The sequence below is a fragment of the Eptatretus burgeri genome, chromosome 3, assembly GCF_056783735.1.
Source record: "Eptatretus burgeri isolate ZD-2024b chromosome 3, Ebu_testis_v1, whole genome shotgun sequence".
Taxonomy (NCBI): Eukaryota; Metazoa; Chordata; class Myxini; order Myxiniformes; family Myxinidae; genus Eptatretus; species Eptatretus burgeri.
The window spans coordinates 125,963,085-125,982,542 of record NC_140963.1 but is presented as its reverse complement, the minus strand read 5'-3'; the positions used below and the strand labels follow the sequence as shown (position 1 = coordinate 125,982,542).

Here is a 19,458-nt window from a genome sequence, read left to right as displayed (position 1 = left end):
TCACTGCTGCTGATCTTGCATGATGTTGTTCCTCACGCACTGCAACTGCTGCTGATCTCGCCAGTGCTCTCTCTTCTTGCTTTGCGAGTTTCACGTCAATTCCTGCAATCGAACCATGTCGTCCTTTTTCACGCTGAGCCTTCATAAACTGCCGATTATCTTCTATCTTGATCATCGTCATGGCCTGTTCATGTGCAATATCAAAGACATTGTCCAAAGAATCCCTGAAAGCATCACGCTTTCCCTCTTCTGTCGCTGACTTCCTTGTGATTTTTTTTTCAGGCCCTGCCATTCCTTGTGAAGACGTCGTAGCTGATCCCAGAGATGATTCTTAGCCCTCGTTGGTATCCGTGCTCGTTCCCAATTTTGTAGGATCATTGTGACCGTTTCCTTCACAATGTCATTTAGACTATGTTCTTTCTGTATAGGAAAATCAAACAGCACCTTGAGCACCTCTCCTCGTGAAGGTAGCTTAGCACAACTGAAGTGATTTTCTGTGCCACCAATCAACCAAATCTCAGTCTTTTTCCTAGTTAACTTCGCCATTTCACCTGGAACCAAGCCAAACAATGGCAAACAGCCAAACATTTAATGGAATAAGCATCACAAAGATTACATCAACAGGCAGTCGAGATAAATAATACAAAGCTGTCTGCTGCAGCCAATGCCCTGCGATATAAAATTGTGAATTTATTGTGAGCTGTCGGTCGAATGTGTGGTGCTGCTTTGCACTGTCAGGCTTCGCAGGCTCGATGTGCTGTACATTGTGCAGGGCTGTCTTTGGAGAGGGTAACTCAAAAACAAAACTTAAAATTAATAATATTTATGTTTTATCTATTTTGCTTTGGTGTGACACCAAAAAAATATTATGGGTGGCCACTGGCCACAATGCCAGTAAACACAGCAGTGACCGGCTTTGAGCGCAACTGTGTATCCCTTTGGTCTCGTTGACAAGTAGTAAATGTTGTGCTATCAAGTTTTAATTCTGGATATGGTGTTTTTGTATAAAATGGCACACAAATTTTACCTGGCCGATATAAAATATCAAACTTAAATTTTTCATGTAGTCATTAGACACACCCTAATATATATATATATATATATATATATATATATATATATATATATATATATATATATATATATATATATATATATATATATATATATATATATATATATATATATATATATATATATATATATATATATATATATATATATATATATATATATATATATATATATATATATATATATATATATATATATATATATATATATATATATATATATATATATATATATATATATATATATATATATATATATATATATATATATATATATATATATATATATGTCTACAGGGTGTCCCAAAAAATGTACTCAGTCTTTAAATGAAAATAAATGTGTTATTGACTGAGAAACAAGATTAATGGTTGAATGTATAAATGTATAAATGCATGTTTACAAATGTTCAAACTGACTCCCATCACGTTCCAAACACAGCCGATAACGCGGCCCAATGGATTCAACAGCATTACTAATCATTTCATTTGGAACTGCAAGACATTGTCTTTCAATTTCCTCTTTCAGCTCATCGACTGTTGCTGGTTTTGAGCCGTAAACCTTATCTTTGAGATATCCCCATAAAAATAAGTCCATTGGAGTGAGGTCTGGGGAACGCGCAGGGAATTCAACACTACCTCTTTGCCCAATCTATCTGTTCGGAAAAGTTGCTTTGAGATAGTCCCTTACATCATGGTGGTAGTGGGGAGGTACTCCATCTTGCTGAAAGTAAATCTCTTCGCCACCAAATATCTCTTCAACACGTGGACCGACGGATTCCTGCAGCAAGTTTAAGTAAACATCCCCAGTGACAGTTTGGTCAAAAAAGAATGGCCCTAGGATGCCCAATGCTGATATGGCACACCACACAGTAACCCCTGGTAAGTTAAAATGGTGTTCCATAGTAACATGTGGATTTTCAGGAGCCCAGTAGGTGCAATTGTGTCGGTTAATTGAGCCATTTAACTTGAAGCTGGCCTCATCACTCAAAACAATTTTGGATGGAAATGCTGCATCTTCTTCGCATTTGCCCAGGTACCACTCACAAAATTCAGCTCTCTGGTCAGGGTCGTCTTCATTTAGAGTGTGGATTAATTTTGGAATGTAACTTTTCCAATTAATTTGCTTCAAAATGCGATGGGCGCTTGATTTTGGGATTCCTGTCTCACGAGCCATTTGTCGTACAGATTTCTGTGGGGATCGGTGGAGGGTTTCCAGCAATTGATTTTCCTTTGCGGGGGTGGTTGATGACCGTGGTCTTCCTGAACGCTCCTTATGGACATCATGCACAGTTCCATCTGTTTCAAACTTATCTCGGATGCGAGCAACGGTGCGTCACGTTGGTGGATCTTTGTGAAAATGTCTTCTAAATTGTCTTTGCACTTCCATGATGTTTTCGTGCTTCCAGTAGCACTTTATGATAAAATTTCTTTCTTCAAAACCAAGTCAAACTTCTGCCATTATAAAGGTAAATTTGATCTGAAAATAAATGAAAAATTCAATGAGTTATGAGGAGCCAAAATGTGAGTACATTTTTTTGGGACACCCTGTATACAGTATATATGTATATATATATATATATCTATATATATATATATATATATATATATATATATATATATATATATATATATATATGTATATATATATATGTATATATATATATGTATATATATATATGTATATATATACATATATATATATATATACATATATATATATATATATATATATATATGTATATATATAGAAAATATGTATATATATATATATATATATATATATATATATGTATATATATATATATATATACATATTGTATTTATACACATATACACACACACACACACACACACACACACACACACACACACACACACACACACACACACACACACACACACACACACACACACACACACACACACACACACACACACACACACGTGCTTGGCTGATATTGGCAATTTTTGGGGAATCGGCAGGTTGGACTCGGTGTGATTTCCAACTGCAGTTGCATGCAACCCAAAAACCATGAGTAGCTTTCACCGAAAAACAATGTATAATCTATATAGACGTTTCAGGGATATGTTCACAAACATTAATCTTTATAAACAGCTGCGTGTAGGAAAAAAAATTTGGCTTGGTAATTTAGAAAACACGTTAATACAGCAAACGGCTCAGCAATCTGGTGTTATTTCACCACAACTTGCTCAGAATGAATGGCTGAGCATGAACCACTCACCCAGGATGATGGAGCATGAACCACTCACTCACGATTACAGAGCACTAACCACTCACTCAGGATGACGGGCCACGAACCACTCGCTCAGAATGACGGAGCAGGAACCACTCATTCAGGATGACGGAGGACGGACCACTCGCTCAGGATGACGGAGCATGAATCACTCGCTCAGGATGATGGAGCACAAATCACTTGCTCAGGACGACGGAGCATGAATCACTCGCTCAGGACAATGGAGCATGAACCACTCGCTCAGGATGATGGAGCATGAACCACTCACTCAGGATGATGGAGCACGAAGAATTCGCTCATGCTGATGAAGCATGAACGACTCACTTAGGATGATGGAGCACGAAGCATTCGCTCAGGCTGATGAAGCATGAACCACTCACTCAGGATGATGTAGCACAAAGCATTCGCTCAGGCTGATGAAGCATGAACCACACAAATCACTCGCTCAGGATGACGGAACATGAATCACTTGCTCAGGACGATGGAACACGAACCACTCGCTCAGGATGATGGAGCACGAAGCACTCGCTCAGGCTGACGAAGCATGAACCACTCACTCAGGATGACGAAGCACGAACCACTCAATCAAGATGATGGAGCACAAACCACTCATTCAGGATGACGGAGCATGAACAACTCGCTCAGGATGATAGAGCATGAACCACTCGCTCAGAACGACAGAGCATAAACCACTCTCTCAAGATGAGGGAGCACAAACCACTCGCTCAGGATGACGGAGCATGAACTACTTACTCAGGATGACAGAACACGAACCACTCGCTCAGGGTGACGGAGCAAGAACTACTCACTCTGAATGATGTGTCGTGGCAAAAGCGTGCACATTGAGTGAAAGATTCGCTCAGAATGACATTGCGCAGTGCCGCTATCAGCATCGGGCACTTGGCAAGTGGCTTAAGCACTCAAATTAAATGGTTGATAAGGAACGGTTGGCCAGGCTGTTGCTGCATCCCATAGAATATCCCTTCAACTTTAAAGCCAGTCTTCACCGCGTATGCAGCAGTTAATGAAATAAAATTAATTTGATCAAATAATGACTTTACCTACAAAAGAGTTGCTGCTTAATACAGGACAACTCCGGAGACGTCGCAACGTTCAATCGCCCGTGAAATAGACATTGCAGAAAATCCGCCAAGTTGCTTGCTCATCTGTGTGTGCGTCACATGGTACGTGATTACTGCAACAACCTCGAGGAGATGGGGATGGCCAGTCTCTGCATGTTGTGAGCCAGAGGTCAATAGATGGCTGGGATGGGCCCAGGGAGTCATGGATTCACTGGATCATGGGGTGTGATGCTGCCTGGACCTATGCAGGAGGACAAAACTCCGAGTCTTTAAGTCCTCAGTGCTTCCACTGGGTTCCCAGACTCAGATGTTCATTTGATGTGAGACTTGCACTCTGACAAAGGATCTGAGATGGAGACTTAACTCCTTCAGTACCAAGTCTTTTGGGAGAATCCTTGGCGATCGCTGGTCAGACTTTGTGTCGAATAAGTGTGTCCATGTGCCTCATGGTTGCGGCAGGTTGTTCGGCATCTCAAGGAGATGGGGATGGCCAGCCGGAGGCCCATGGGGTACCGGGAGAAAGTGGATACAGTAACACGCTGCTCTGGCACATGCTCCCATACCTGATCTGACCTTCTTAATGAGAACTTGTGTGATATCATTGGCAGCAGGCTCCATAGCACATAGGGAATTGGCAAGTTAACCTGTTAGACGGGCAGTTTGGGGTTCGCGCTAAACACCTTGTCCATCACTTAGCCACTCTTGTCAGGCAGATTTGTCATGGTCATGCATTTCGAAATGCTGATTGGCACCAAATTAAACCCACAGAGACGGGAACATTTTTGATCGTTATCCACCAGCGGCACGCCGGTCTTTGAAGTAGTTTCCAACTCACCAGCATTCACTTCTTCCTTGAGCCCTTAATGTGTAGTTAAAATAAGGAAATAAAAAGACATGAAATTCAACAAAGGAAACAATTTTACTCTGGGTTTGTGTTAAGAACTGGTGCTTACACAGTACTCACCTTCCTGTCCAAGGGGAGTGATGACTGGTGTTCGAACTTCAAAGCAGTCATCATTCGGGTAGGTTAACCTTTTAAAGATGACAGCAGGAAAGGAAACCAGCCGAAAGGAAAAACTGTCGGGAAAAGGACAAAGAACAAGGAGACTCGGTAAGAGGTGGTGAAACGTATAACACAATGGAACAAAGATTTTGTTTGAGTGAATTTTTTGGTTGTTTGTCTTTTATTAGGTCGTAAGAATGAAGAAAATTCATATCTTTCATGTCGCTAATCGTTATTAAGGAAATGACATAGATTTTTTGAAAAATAACAAAAAATTGTATATTTACATAAGAAAATTGCAGAAAAATGTCTTTGAACATAAATGAAACTATACAACAGCGTTGAAACATACAGGGATATGCTAATCAGAAGTAAAATATAGTATACTACATCTTCGATAAGACTGTTTATTGAAAACGCACAGATTTTCTGCTCTTTCTTCGAGGAAGAGGCTGGGTTTCTCGGACCAAACCCCAGACGTCGTCGCCCATCATACGCTCATTATACTGGCCCTGGTCGGGCTTCTTAAATTCCATCACATCCTGGTGGAAGCGCTCACCATGCTCTTCGGAGTAGTCTCCCATATTGGATTAAAAAAAATCCAAATGGGAATGCATCGTGTGCAATTTCAGGGACATTCTGCAACCCATCTCCCTGTAGGACTTGAGAAGATTGTCGACCAGTTCGCGGTAGTTTTCTTCCTTGTTGTTACCCAAAAAGCCCTGAACAACCACAACGAAGCTGTGCCAGGCACGTTTCTCTGGTGCCAACAATTTTCCGGAGAACTGCGGGTCCTTCACTGGCTTTTTAATTTGCGGTCCAACGAACACCCCTGCCTTTATTTTTGCCTCCGACAACTTTGGAAATACCGCTTCCAAATGCTTGAAGGCAGCGGACTCATGATCTCGTGCCTTCACAAAGTGCTTTATGAGCCCCAGCTTGATGTGTAGGGGTGGCATCAAGATCTTCTCCTGCTCAACCAGCGGTTGCTACTTCACGTTCTTCTTGCCAATGACAAAGCCCGTTCTTGATGGCCAGTCCTTCGTTTCATAATGTCTTGCTGTAGCTCGGCTATCCCAGTAGCAGAGGAAACAGGGATGTTTTGTGAAGCCGCCTTGCAAACCTGTCAAAAAGCCAATCATCTTAAAGTCTCCAATCACTTCCCAATCATGCTCCTTGTACTTCACCAGGCGCAGCAGGTGCTTCACATTCTCATAGCCTTCATTTAGCTGAACAGAGTGGGCGAGAGGGATGCTTGGGTACTTGTTACCATTGTGCAACAGCACCGCCTTCAAGCTTCTAGTTGAGCTGTCCACGAACAGTCGCCAGTTGCTGGGATCATACAGGAATTCAATTTCTTCAAACAAGCCGTTGATGTCGTGACAATAGCACACTTTCTCATCCAGTGTGAAATACTGAGAGAATATGTCATGACGTTGTCTCTGTTTTGTTACCTGACAGTTCTCGTCCAACAACTTCCACTGTTTCAACCTGGATCTCAGTAATTCTGCTTTTGATTTGGTGAGTCCGAGGTCCCTGATAAGATCATTGAGCTCCGCTTGGCTAGGGGAATCCAGAATAGCCGGGGTATCATCTGCAACAAAGACATCATCGTGGGCATCTTCTGTTTCGCTGCTGGAACTTGTGCAAGCATCTTTCATGATCACCGGAGGAGGGTTGGGAACTGGAATCTCCTCACAATGCATCACCGGACGAAGAGATGATGGCAGATTGAAGTAGTCGAACACATCCGTCTTCTTTCCCCTGCGGTGACGCGTCACCACCATCATACAAAAGTAGCAGTTGTTTGAGTGATCTGTTGGTTCCCGCCAGATTCTTGGCACGCCAAACTTCAGTTTTCGTTTCTCCCCTCTGTACCACGACTCCAGAGTGGACCGACAGCTTCCGCAAACCACGTGTGGTACCCAACTCTTGTCCTGGTCCCCTAATTGAACTCCAAAGTACGCCTTGTAAGCCGAACAGAAGAGGTTCCCTTCAATGATGGTGTACTTGACTGACTTGACATTCAGAAAGACTCCGCAGACATAGCAGAAGTTATCAGGATCATGCTTGCAGGAACCTCGAGCAGAAGCCATCATGAGACAATATCTTTTAATAAAAGAACAAATATAATAAGACGAGTTGAAGGGAATGAACGGAAACAAAATGCAACATATATCAAATGACTACTTGAATGAATCATATAAATCATACTTGAATAACCTACTTGAAAAAAATCATATTTTTTTCAAAATAATTTCAAAATATTTTCTAAATCACAAAACGATCAACAGTATGCTATGTTTTAATTCTGATTAGCATATCCCTGGATGTTTCAACACTGTTGTATAGTTTCATTAATGTTCAAATACATTTTTCTGCAATTTTCTTATGTAAATATACAATTTTTTGTTATTTTTCAAAAAATCGGTGTCATTTCCTTAAAAACGATTAGCGACATAAAATATATGCTTTTTCTTCATTCTTACGATAAAAGATAAACAACCCAAAAATTCACTCAAACAAACTTTTTTTTTTTTGTTACTTAATGCAATTGGAAGAGCCGAGGTATATGATTCAGGTAAGACCCAGAGTTGTGAATACCAATAAAGAACCAATGTGCTCATTATAATGGTGGATGTAATTACTGCATTCTCATTATTGCCGATTGGTTTACACACTGCAAATTGAACCAAGTTATTAAGTTTTTTTTGTGATTGGTGATGCTGCAGTGAACATCGTCAGTGTCCTAAAAATTATGTTTGTGACATAATGTAATATCAATGAAAAACAAACAGAGAACATTCATGGTGCGCATCTTCCGTCCTATGATGCGTCACATGTTAAAATAATGGTGCAGAGGTCTTCTTTCATGAAAAGGACAAGAAGTAAGCAAGAAGCTCTCTGATTAGCAATGCCTTTCACAAGGTGAGGACTCCAAGGGTTATGGCTTGCAGCAATGCCAGTCATCTCTTCCATTTCAAATGGCTGTATGAATTCAGTGCTAAACGTCCAAAATGAATGGGTTTTTTTTCTTCCTTTCTTTCAACATCGGTAAAAAGCACGTGCAACATCGTAAAGTTGTGGCAAAATATTTAATTAATCGAGTGTTTAAAAAACATAATTGCAAAGGAAACTGCGCCAAGGTTTGACGATTTTCAGCAATCGATCTTCAGGTAAATTCATTTAAATACAGCCACGAGGACGAAGCTTTCACCCGTGAGAAACTCTGTCCATGTATGTTTAAAATGTAGTACATGCAGGCAACTGAAATCTTTGTTGGCCTATTTGGCTTTCCCATCTGAGGCCATCGCACATGGCACTGGGATCCCAAGCTCAGATGTTGATTTGTCCATTTCCTACTAATATCCTTGCAATTCAGGTCAAAGTATGAATGGATAAGGTCCTCAATGAGCCTTAAATCAACATTTCCATCTCATAAAGGCTTGTTTATTAACGGCATAAATTAATTAGAAGTTGAGTCATTTAAATTCCATTAAAATGCGATGGAAAGGTTTTCATCAAAAAAAAAACTTTCATGCAGAAGAGATGAAATTTTTTAATCGAAGAAAAGTCCTCATTCTACCCCGGGTCGTCATTTTGCCTCCCCACTCGTTCAGCACTCCCGCAATCAGAATATTCCAAAAGCAATGTTGTTGGTTAACCATTCGTCAAAGCTCAAGGTTCTGCCACTGATTCAAAACTCGGAAATGCCCCAACAGAGAAAATTTATGACAATCCCTCCTCAACCCTATGAGCCCCTTGACATGTGCAGACAGTCTGAAAGCCCTTTCATCTCCACCCCTCAACAAAAGCTTATCCGTACTATATTAGTCAAGAATAGCACTCGGTGGAGTGCAAATCTTGGCCAGGCTGAACGGTTTATGTTTTGTATCCCACAGACAGGCCGGATCTGCATCCGCAACTTACAGTCGAGGGGCTTTGCAAAAAAATCATGCACCTTGTGATACAGGTATGAAATTTGGTACACAGTTACTATGGTCCATAACAGTTTATTTCAAAACTGGACCCCAACCAGATTTGACCTGTAGCGGCTGTGGCTGGCATTTTTCAAAATCGCCGATGTATGAATTTTCAGCGTCTCATGTATCGGTGAATAATACAGTTAGGGACTTAATTTTGGTGTCTATACCTATGTTTACAGGGCTAAGGAATCCAAATATGACAACATTTTCAAATTATCTTATGTGAGCTATTTTGTTTTCCAATATCGCTACCATTTTACGTTAAAATTGATAACTTTCTTAATATCTCGGCTCAAAATAATGATATAGACTTGATACCAGTGTTTTCACTGTCAAATAATCCAACAATAACAATGTTGTTCCTGTATTCTCGGTATGTCCCCCCCTCCCCCTCCCCAATAAGTTGGACATCTGGCATCCATATTCGATGAAAGGTGAGTTGGTGACAATTTCAAACATCCTCTTTTTCTGTCATCTGATAAAATGTGTGTGTGCCTAACATCGTAAGACCTCACATCCAGAAACTGTTGAAGATCACTTTATCATGGTGTTGACGATGATTGATGGTATATGAGAGATGAAATGGTGCATATAAAGCCAATGTCAATGCTTCTGATTTTGAGTGGGGGATGATGACATCACGACATTTGAATTGATGACTTTGTTGAAATCGGGGTTTCCGTCTTTACCCATTCGTTGGGCCGTCATACCTGACGGGTAAGTTAAAACGGCCCCTGAGAGGGAAAATTTCCAAGGACCTACACGTCAGTTCATATGAACAATGCACAACGCACACTCGCTGTACAACTTGGCAGTAATCTGAGTGTGCGCTGAACGAATGAGACCCCAATTGACTCGGCTGTCCACAGGTAAGGCATCAGGTGAGGTAGTGTAATCCTGTCAGGATTGGTAATGCCAATCGGCGATCGTGGTTGCTTCGCAACCTGCCAGTGCACGGAGTTATCTGTGCCCGGCGGCCTCGGTACCAGGCATTCGGGAGGGACCTGAATGCTTCATTACGTTGAAAATGAAGAACTTGGTTCCCTCCCCATGAAAATAAAGCACTCGGGTACTTCCCCACACAATGAGCTCTGAATCCCGGATCCACAACAATTTGGTGTCACGAGTGGGATTTTTCGAACCCACTGACTGCAACATCGGGAGTCAGGATTTTGCAAATTCGAAATTGCGACAGAGCGTGATTAGGGTAAAATTTTTAGTTAAAAAGTAATTGTGCAGCTATGTCAGACCGAGGTGAGCAGATCATCCAGGTGGGTTTTGTTGAGGATGATGATTTGGAGGAGGAACTCATGATCCAGGAGGGCGATATTGAGAAAAGTAATTTTTTGCAGGAATATTCAGTCGAGGGCGTGGCAGAGTCACTGGTAATGTGTCTATATCAATATTTCAAGCCGAGACGTTATTCATGAAAATAACTCATTTACATTTCATTCATGAAAATAAACAGCACAAAAACAATGCACAAACATGTTAATTACGGGTACAGTTTGGACAATTTTTAAAGCTGAAAGTCCCGAACTATTTTCCCCATTACCCCCGAAGTTTGTGGATTTGCGGTTCACGGAGATTTTCAAGAATGTAACCCCCGCAAACGGCAAGGCCCTCCTGTGTATAATTTAACACTTTATGGGGTATCGTATTCCATTAACTCTCAAGTTAGAAATGCATCATCTCTTTTCAAGGTAATGTAATAAAAATGCATCTTAGAGAAGAAACACTTCACGATGTGCAATGAAACCTATTTCGACAGAGAAATGTGGAATGTTTCTAGAAAGTTTGACAACTCAGCTGAGACTGTCCTATTTGTGATTGGTGCACAACAAGACTTGTGGTAAAGGTGGGAAAAGAAGTTGTTGAATTCAGATGATTTGCACAAATGGACATTTACTCACTTGAGTTCACGCAGACCTAAGATGCTCATCATCCCATCACCTGCAGAGGTGTTTGTCTTCCTGTGATCTGCAGCACATATCTGAAGATGTGCAGGAAAAGAGAGAAAGACAGGAATAACATGGGTGTTTCTTTTTAGATTATTTTTCGATTTACCATATATTTTGCACCATACTTTGTGACAAAGCATCAGTGCTGCTGATGCAGTTTCTTGGCAAAGGTTATACTGGGTGGTTTGCCATTGCTTTACCAGCAGTGGTTGGGGCAGGAATTTGGAATTTGGCCAGGGTAGTCCATTTGCCCTTCCTATGTTCACTGTAGTGTACCTATGAATTGTCAAAGGTACAAGGTATTTTGGTTGATTTGTCATCCTAAGGGGTCCCTGAAGTATTCCAGCTGGGTTGTCCTCAGGACAACTTTGGGCAATTTTTTTAACTGCAAATTAGGGCCGCCATTACTGAAAAATCGATTTTGTTGAATATCTCCACAACTTTGCATAATAATGTCACAGAAATGGTGTCTATACCCATGTTTTCATGGTCAAGGATTAATATAAAGGTATTAAAAAAGTTACCACATCCATATATTTTGTCTTTATGCAAATTAGTTGCCGCCATTACCGAAAAGTCGACTTTGTTGAATATCTGAAACTTTACATGATAATGTCACAGAAATGGTGTTTATACCTATGTTTTCATGGGGAAGAAGTGTTTTAATAAGTTTTTTTTTGAGAAGAAGAAACACCATAAGAAGTGTTTTAATAAGTTCATGGTTATTCCAAAGTATGTTGATTTATCTTCTGATCCTATTGTGCTTAATGATGATGCTCTGAAGGTCGTAGTGGAAGACATGTATGCTAATCAACATGTCAGTACCTCGACCACCATTGAGTTGCACGATATGTATTGTGGTCTCGGTGGCATGCTATCTCGCCAACAGATGTTCGCAAAACTCACTAGCTATTTAGGTAGTGATATCGTGGTAGTACGAATGGAGGGTTGTGCATCTGTTGTGGGGTTCAGGCATCTTATAGGCAAGTCTCTGAAGCTGGTTCAGGACGAATCAGTCGACGAGCAGAGCATGGACACTGTAGTCCGGCAGGTCAGGGTGGAGGCATGAGCAGTCCAGGTCAACAATGCAGGCTATGATATGGGTGACTTCACTCACAGCAACATGCTCAAACAGACAAGCCCAACTTTGTTGAAACTAATTGCTGAATTGGGTTCTAGTGGAAAAGTGACCCAGCAGTCTCTTCGCCTGACCCAAGCGGTTCAAGGCCACATCACCGGCATCATCACCGGCAGACAACGCTGGGGCTAGCAGTGAAGTTACAGCACAGGCATGGTAGTTCGGAGATGATCAAGTTGCTACATGACCACGGCTTCATTGTGTCCTATGAAGAGGTCATTCGCTTCCGAAAATCAGCAGCAAAGTTTTCGGGTGACAAAAGCAGCATGATACACCAGGCCATGGGTTTTATGCGAAATGTTGGACCAATCTTTGGTTGGTTTGACAATCTTGATCTTCTAGTGTTAACCCCGAATGGACGCCGAGCCACCCACGTCATGGCTCACGAGTTTCAGCAACATCCCGCTGGAATCATACAGATAGGTAGTGCTCAACCTGGAGTCATGAGCCTTGTCATCCCGCGCCTGCTCAAAACAGCCGCACGTTCTCTCAACATCAGCACCAGTCGATCGATCCCACTGTAGCACTACATGGGACCAAAGAAGGTCAACCCTCCAATGATTTCAATGACATCAGGAGTCTCGTATGCTGATGTTTGTGCCATAGAACAGAGTCTCAACGCTGCTCAGCTGAAGGACACACAGTGGCTGAACTCGCTTAGATCCGACGAGAGCATGGAGTGGTACGGATTCAACAATCAACTTGCCAGGCAGGAAGCTCCATCTCCTTCCAAGGCAAATACAGTGTACCTGTTTGGCCCTCTCATAGATGCCCCACCATCCCATCCTGATACAGTACTCACATCACTACTATACATGAAGAAATCACTCAGTGAACTGGGAATGAGCTATGCAAATCTGTCCATCGATATGCAGCTGTACATGGTTGCGCAGCAGTTAAAGTGGTGGGATCCGACAAGGTTTGAGGATGTTATCGTTCGTCCAGGTGTGATGCACATTATTATGTCCTTCTTAGGGTGCATCGGAACGCTGATGAAGGGATCGGGTCTGGATGTTCTGGTTGGAGCAGCATTCGGAGGTATGACGGGGATTATGAATGGGAAAGCATGGGTGAGAGCCATGAGAGCATTTCGCATGATGTCAGTGGCACTGCTGCAGAACTGTCTACAAGGTGGTGAAAAAAGCTTTGAGGAAATCGTGTCATACATGGAAGATGCAAGGCAGAATCCTACGGGCAGACACTGGGTGGATAATTAATCTGGTGAAACCGACGCTCTTGGCTCATCAGTTCCTGCGTGCAGAGAGAGGGAAAATGGCTCTTCCAATAACTGTGCTTGGAGCGGATGTTGCCCTATTTCTTTAGTGCAGGTCACGTTCACGATGCTCGCTATATCTCGTGGCACTCACTAGAAATGAGACACCTACTGACAGAAGCAGCCAAGACTGACCTCATCGCGGGAGCACATGTTTGTCGTCACAGCCAGGGCTACTGGAACTCAGTATCAGGTGGGTTGTTCATTTTAAACACATGCGGATTCATTCCTTATATTGTCTTCTTCCTTATATAATTAATTGATCTAACTGTTATATAAATATATATTTACAGGTGACCAATTTGGTGAGCAGACAGCTATCAGGATTGGAAAGGGTGGATTGAAGGGTATGACGCTCTCACCTGAGCTGGTTACCGAATGGATCGATTCATTTCCAATCTCGGTCTACCTCTCTGATGCCATGGAACACATGCATTCTGAGAAAGTACCCATTGCATCACTGCAGACCAAACACAAAGAGGAAGGTATGAAGCGGCGAAAGCTTGATGTTGATGACAGGAACCTTATTGCTGCAGAATTAGCGAAACATTCCCACCCATTGGCAGTGGAGAGCGATGTCCTCCACAACATTGTCAATGGCCAAGTTGCTCCCAAGGAAGTCAATGTTGCAGATGCAGTAGTAATTGGAGAAAAGATGGTCATGTCATTCCGCAACTCTCTGCTGTCCGGCTTTCATGGCAAGATTTCCAGCCAGGTCAAGACGATGGAACAACTCAAACGAGGCATGAAGATTGGCAGTAAGACTGCCTTTGACATGGAGGCCATCTTCATCCGCCTTCTGATGGTCGGACAACAACGACAGCTAAAGCTAGCACCCATCTTTCAATACGAACTGTGTGCATTCCCGCCCTCGATCATCGATGAGTATGGCTGCTTACGCAAGGGCAACAAATCTGTTCTTGCCAATCGTTTGGGTGTGAAACAACTCGATGCTCCAGCTCCAGATATCGTGATCGTAGATGCACAGCAGCTGCTTTACCACATCATATGGCCACATGGAGGGGATGCCTCCATTGTCATTGAGAGTATCAAGCGTCGTCTATCATGTTATCCTGATGGTACCGAGAAGATTTTGGTATTTGACAGGTATAATGATATCTCAGCAAAAGACCACGAGAGGAAGCGACGTGGTGGCGAGGGTTCAACAGACCATAACTTGACCATCAGCAGTCCACTTCCAAATCGTGATGCCATTCTTAAGAACAAGCACAACAAGCGGGAACTCTCACGGGTGCTGTCGTCATTCAACATGGGTGCTGATATATCAATCGAGAGTAGAGATGGTGGCTTTGCACATGATGAGGCAGATATCACGATAATCTCATACCTGCTACAAGCTGCCGAATCTGGTATGGTGGTGATTCGAATCCTGAGCGATGACACCGATGTATGTGCTTTTGATGTACTGGGTGTGGGCGATGCAGCTGCACAATGTTTGCAGTATCCAGATGGAACGCTGGAATGGGGCAGTGATTGACATCAACGCGAGCTGTATGCTTCTGGGCCAGAAGTGTCTCCAGTTACCTGGAATGCATGCACTGAGTGGCTGCGACACAGTTTCCTACCCATTCAACAAAAGGAAGATCAGCGCTCTGAATGTTTTGAAGGAAGGTGACTTCCCAGAGCTGTTTGAGGTCCTGGGCGAGGAAGATGCCACATACGAGGATCTAACGAACACAGGCCAACAGTTCTTCTGTCGTTGACATAGGTCCTCCGGCTCCACAAGGGCTCATCGATGTCATAAGCTGTGGATGTAAAGCAGAGGGCAAGGCATGCAGTACCGAGGGATGCACCTTGCGTCTGCCTTCAAAATTCTATGGCCGCTGCAGGAACGCCTTAAGGTCACTGTGTGACATCGAATCAAAGACCGTACGGCACACCCATGTTTTCGGTCTCCACAATTTATAAATACGCCGTGCGGCTACCCGAAAAAATAACAAGGACAAATGTGTCCAAGAGCAGCGTCCAAAACCTAAAGGTTTTGTCGGCTAAAAAAAAAAAATTTTTTTAAATAAATTTTTTGAAACAACAACAACTTCCGATATTTCGTCACGTGCCTTCATCAAGCCAATTAGACCATGTGGAGGTACTCGCTATTACCTTCAGAAAATGATTTTCGTTGTGCAGATCACCAATCTGAATGAAATTTGGCATACTTAAAGAATTTTAGACGCAGAGTCCAAATCCACTTGTTTCCACGTCGAGGATGTGACACAATTGGTCATTTTTGGCAATTAAAGATACACCGAACATGAAAGCACGATTTTGACACAGAAATGAAGAATCACGGTTAGACTGATATGTACGTCAAAGAAAACTCTTGTGAAGTCTTAAAATGATACAATATGTTTTTTCAGAGCCCTATTCACTATTGTTAAAGATGTACATAATTAAAGGTCGTAAACCGAAGCAGTTACGCAACATGCAACCGCTATCCATGCAACAAGGTTTTTACCGGCCGAAAACGTCTGGACCGACCAGACAGGCCTTCGAGTTGACCAAGGCAACTTTTTGCCTAAAAGGCAGCCACACTGGCTATTAAAGGTAGTTACATTGACTATTACGGATTAAATCAAAGACAAAGAGACTGCGCGACTCAGCCTGATGAAAAGTGGAACTGCCACAAGAGGAGTACTGTATTTGAACTCCAGTATTTCTTGCTCTGAAGCAGTTGCTGAACTTGCCTCTTGACTGCTGCTATTACAAAACTCAAGTCCACTATTACATGCTAACCAACCTGAATACAACTGTGTAGTGGATCACCACAGCAAAATCAGTGTGACACCCACATTCACAGTTCGTCGACGGCGCAGACGAATTGTTCCAGGTCGTGAATGATATCCTGATCTCGCGTGAATTCTCGACCAATGCTCCCGAAACAGGTGATGAGATGGGGACCCTTCATCATAAGTCAAATGGCTTTGTTTTGCCCTTACCGTGGAATGCACTGGTGGTATCACTCCCCGTGAAATTGTGCAAGCCTATCAACGCATCGCAGACAGAACTTTCCAGGGCATTACTCAGCTTCCTAATGTCAACAACGATAATATCCTTGGGACTTCCTGTGAGCAGATGGAAATTTCGCGCCCGAATCGACTTCGAGTGAGCCAATGCCAACACAAACACATCGGTGTCGAAACTCTCTATGTGCACCGACTCTTCATTCTGTCCCGCGTGAGCGGCATGTAGCAGGTGCTTCGTGTCAGCTTCCTCATGGTCACATTCAAGTTCAGGTACTGACGACACAGTCATGACACCATTCGATGCCTCGATTTTCTCACATTTGCTGGCATGACTGATGTATAACAGCATGTCGCCCAGTTTTGATGGAGAGATGTTTCTCGTCCACGATTCGACGATGAGCTCTATCAACGCCTCCTTGTTGGCTCCGCTCTGGAGATAATTGGCCCACTGTTTTGGAAGGGCTTGATCACGTCTGAAGATGGTTCGTACTTGAAGATCGCCCGCCCTGCTCCAGGCACTTGATGCTGATACTTGGGTAAGTATCAAACACCACGTCCAGTCTCGAAGATTGGTTATGTTGTGCTTTGGCCACTACGATGTTCAGCACCATCTCTTCCAGTTTGCCGAAAGTGTTATACAGTGAACCAGCCTTTATCGCCTGAATAACGGCCATTCCATCCACAATCGTTGCACCTTGGATAGGCCGAGCATCCACACGGCAATCAGACCACAGTTTCAGTATATGGTTGCGGAGTTTGGCTTTGTCCGTCTTAGCAATCGAACCATCACCGGATGCCAGCGGGAAAGATATGTTTTCCAGTGGGTCCGCGAGCAGATCGTGGAGTGTTACATTGCTTTTCTCGCCAATCGACAGCAGTCGTGTGAAAAGACGACGTTCATTCGTAATTTCAACCTTCGGCGTTTGCTGGTGGGGAGTCGCCGACTTGCCTCGCGCCTTGGAGGAAGTTGCCAATTTGTCCTTCGAAATCGGACTGAAGAATGGGACCTCGCCCGAGAGAAGCCAATCACGCAAGAATTGCACGACAGCATTCTCTCCTTTGACATACGCGTTCATCAAGTCCGTGGAAGTGGCTGGCGGTGCGATGACACCTGAACTAATATTGATGAGTTCAAGTTGAGTGCCAGAGAAAGGGTTAATCATTTGAAGTACTGTGTCCATCACTTGTTCCACCACTGCTTCGTTCTTCTACGAGCTCGACACATCCAAATCCTTTCTCGTTCGGGGCTCGTCGTGGATACCCGCCATTGACTCACATTTCCTTGCGATTTCTGCACGTGCTGGTTGGGACAGGATCCACTTCTTCACAGCTGTGCTTTTCTGAGTGTAACCAATGATTCCTCCACTGGTCTTGCTGTCCCGATTTAAAGTCTGCTCTTTGATCTGATCACACACAACACTACTAAATCCATAACGAGTATGCCGTTGGGCAGTCCATTTGCCGTCCATGAACGCTTGATAGGTGTCTGGGTGGGAGTGCTCTCGCCCGGCAATTTCCAGCCAGTAAACGGGTAAGTACCTTGCATAGTTTAGGTGATCGTAAGCAAAGTACCAGGGCATTGACGCTCTCGTGATCGCAAGGTGTTTCGGCCAGTTCGAAGTACGAGTTGCCCGTATAAGCTCTAGTGCTAGCTCCACCATTTCCATGTAGGAGCACCAGAATGCGAATGTTTTGATCGCTGCACATTGCTGCTGTTTGAAGGTGCTGTAGCGTGTGAACATTTCTGAGACCTCTTGCGATGACAGTAACTGTTCGAACAACGGAGACGGAAATGTTTCCTGGAGACGCTCTATACACCTCTCGAATCGCACACGCGTCTCCTCTGCGAGGGAGTCCATGAAGGCCTGGAAGCAGACTTCCTCGCGCTTCGTAGACGAGCTCGTGACAGCGCAGACTCCTGTTATAGTGGTGGCCGTTCATTACTGAATTTGCAGAAAGCTGAGCGACAATACCAGACTCGATTATGAGGTCGAGCAGACCTGCGTCTCTGAATCTTTTGCCGATCACGTCGAGGAAGCTCATGAGTTGGTGGAATTCGCCGAGACGAATTACCAACCTTTCTGTCAACTCCGGGTGCAACCAAGGAATCTCCTGCACCTTACTGGTGATCGCAAGGTTGAAGACGAGAACTACTTCTTCACGTTCCAGTTTATCAGCCATATCGATGCTTTGGCGTAGGACCGTGTAAACGGTGTCCAGTTCGGTGGGTGATGCCTCGATCACGGGAAGGTAGATGATGACTGACTTGGTTAACTCTTCATCCCGACGAAGGAGGGTGTTGTACCCAGTCCATGTCGGCAACCACCCATCCATTTTCTGGACCGTTTTCATTGTTTAATAGAGCACATCCAGCGATAGCCTGTCCTCTTGTGATGGACTGATGTCAATGTCACAACTGTAAAAGGCTGTGGTCCCTTGCCTTTTCCCGCCACCATACTTGAGAATGGGTGGTGTGTTACCAACTAATGACCGCTGACGACGGCTAATTGGAGTCACTGGACGAGCGTGCTGAATCAGCTCAGAGGGTGCGGCTTGTATCATCAATCCATTGGTGTGGTGAGTGGTCCCATGACCGGTGAGGGTCTCACTGAAATCGATGTTATTGTCCACAAATATTGTCAGTACATTTCTGAGGCAGTTTGAGGGCTATTTTCCCTCCTGATCAATCTGCAACAGTGGCAA

At 43.4% G+C, this 19,458-nt stretch overlaps 1 protein-coding gene across 4 annotated transcripts in view; it reads right to left on the bottom strand.

Annotated features, from left to right (window-relative positions):
• CTC1 (CST telomere replication complex component 1) overlaps positions 1-19,458 on the bottom strand; it is a 414,875-nt gene that overhangs the window by 44,556 nt on the left and 350,861 nt on the right. For all 4 annotated transcript variants that reach the window (XM_085875488.1, XM_085875489.1, XM_085875491.1 and 1 more), the window contains 2 exons: positions 11,313-11,392; positions 5,375-5,487 (listed from right to left, as the gene is read on the bottom strand). In XM_085875488.1, coding sequence (XP_085731614.1) covers positions 5,375-5,487; positions 11,313-11,392 — 193 coding nt within the window. The remainder of the gene's footprint in view (positions 1-5,374; positions 5,488-11,312; positions 11,393-19,458) is intronic.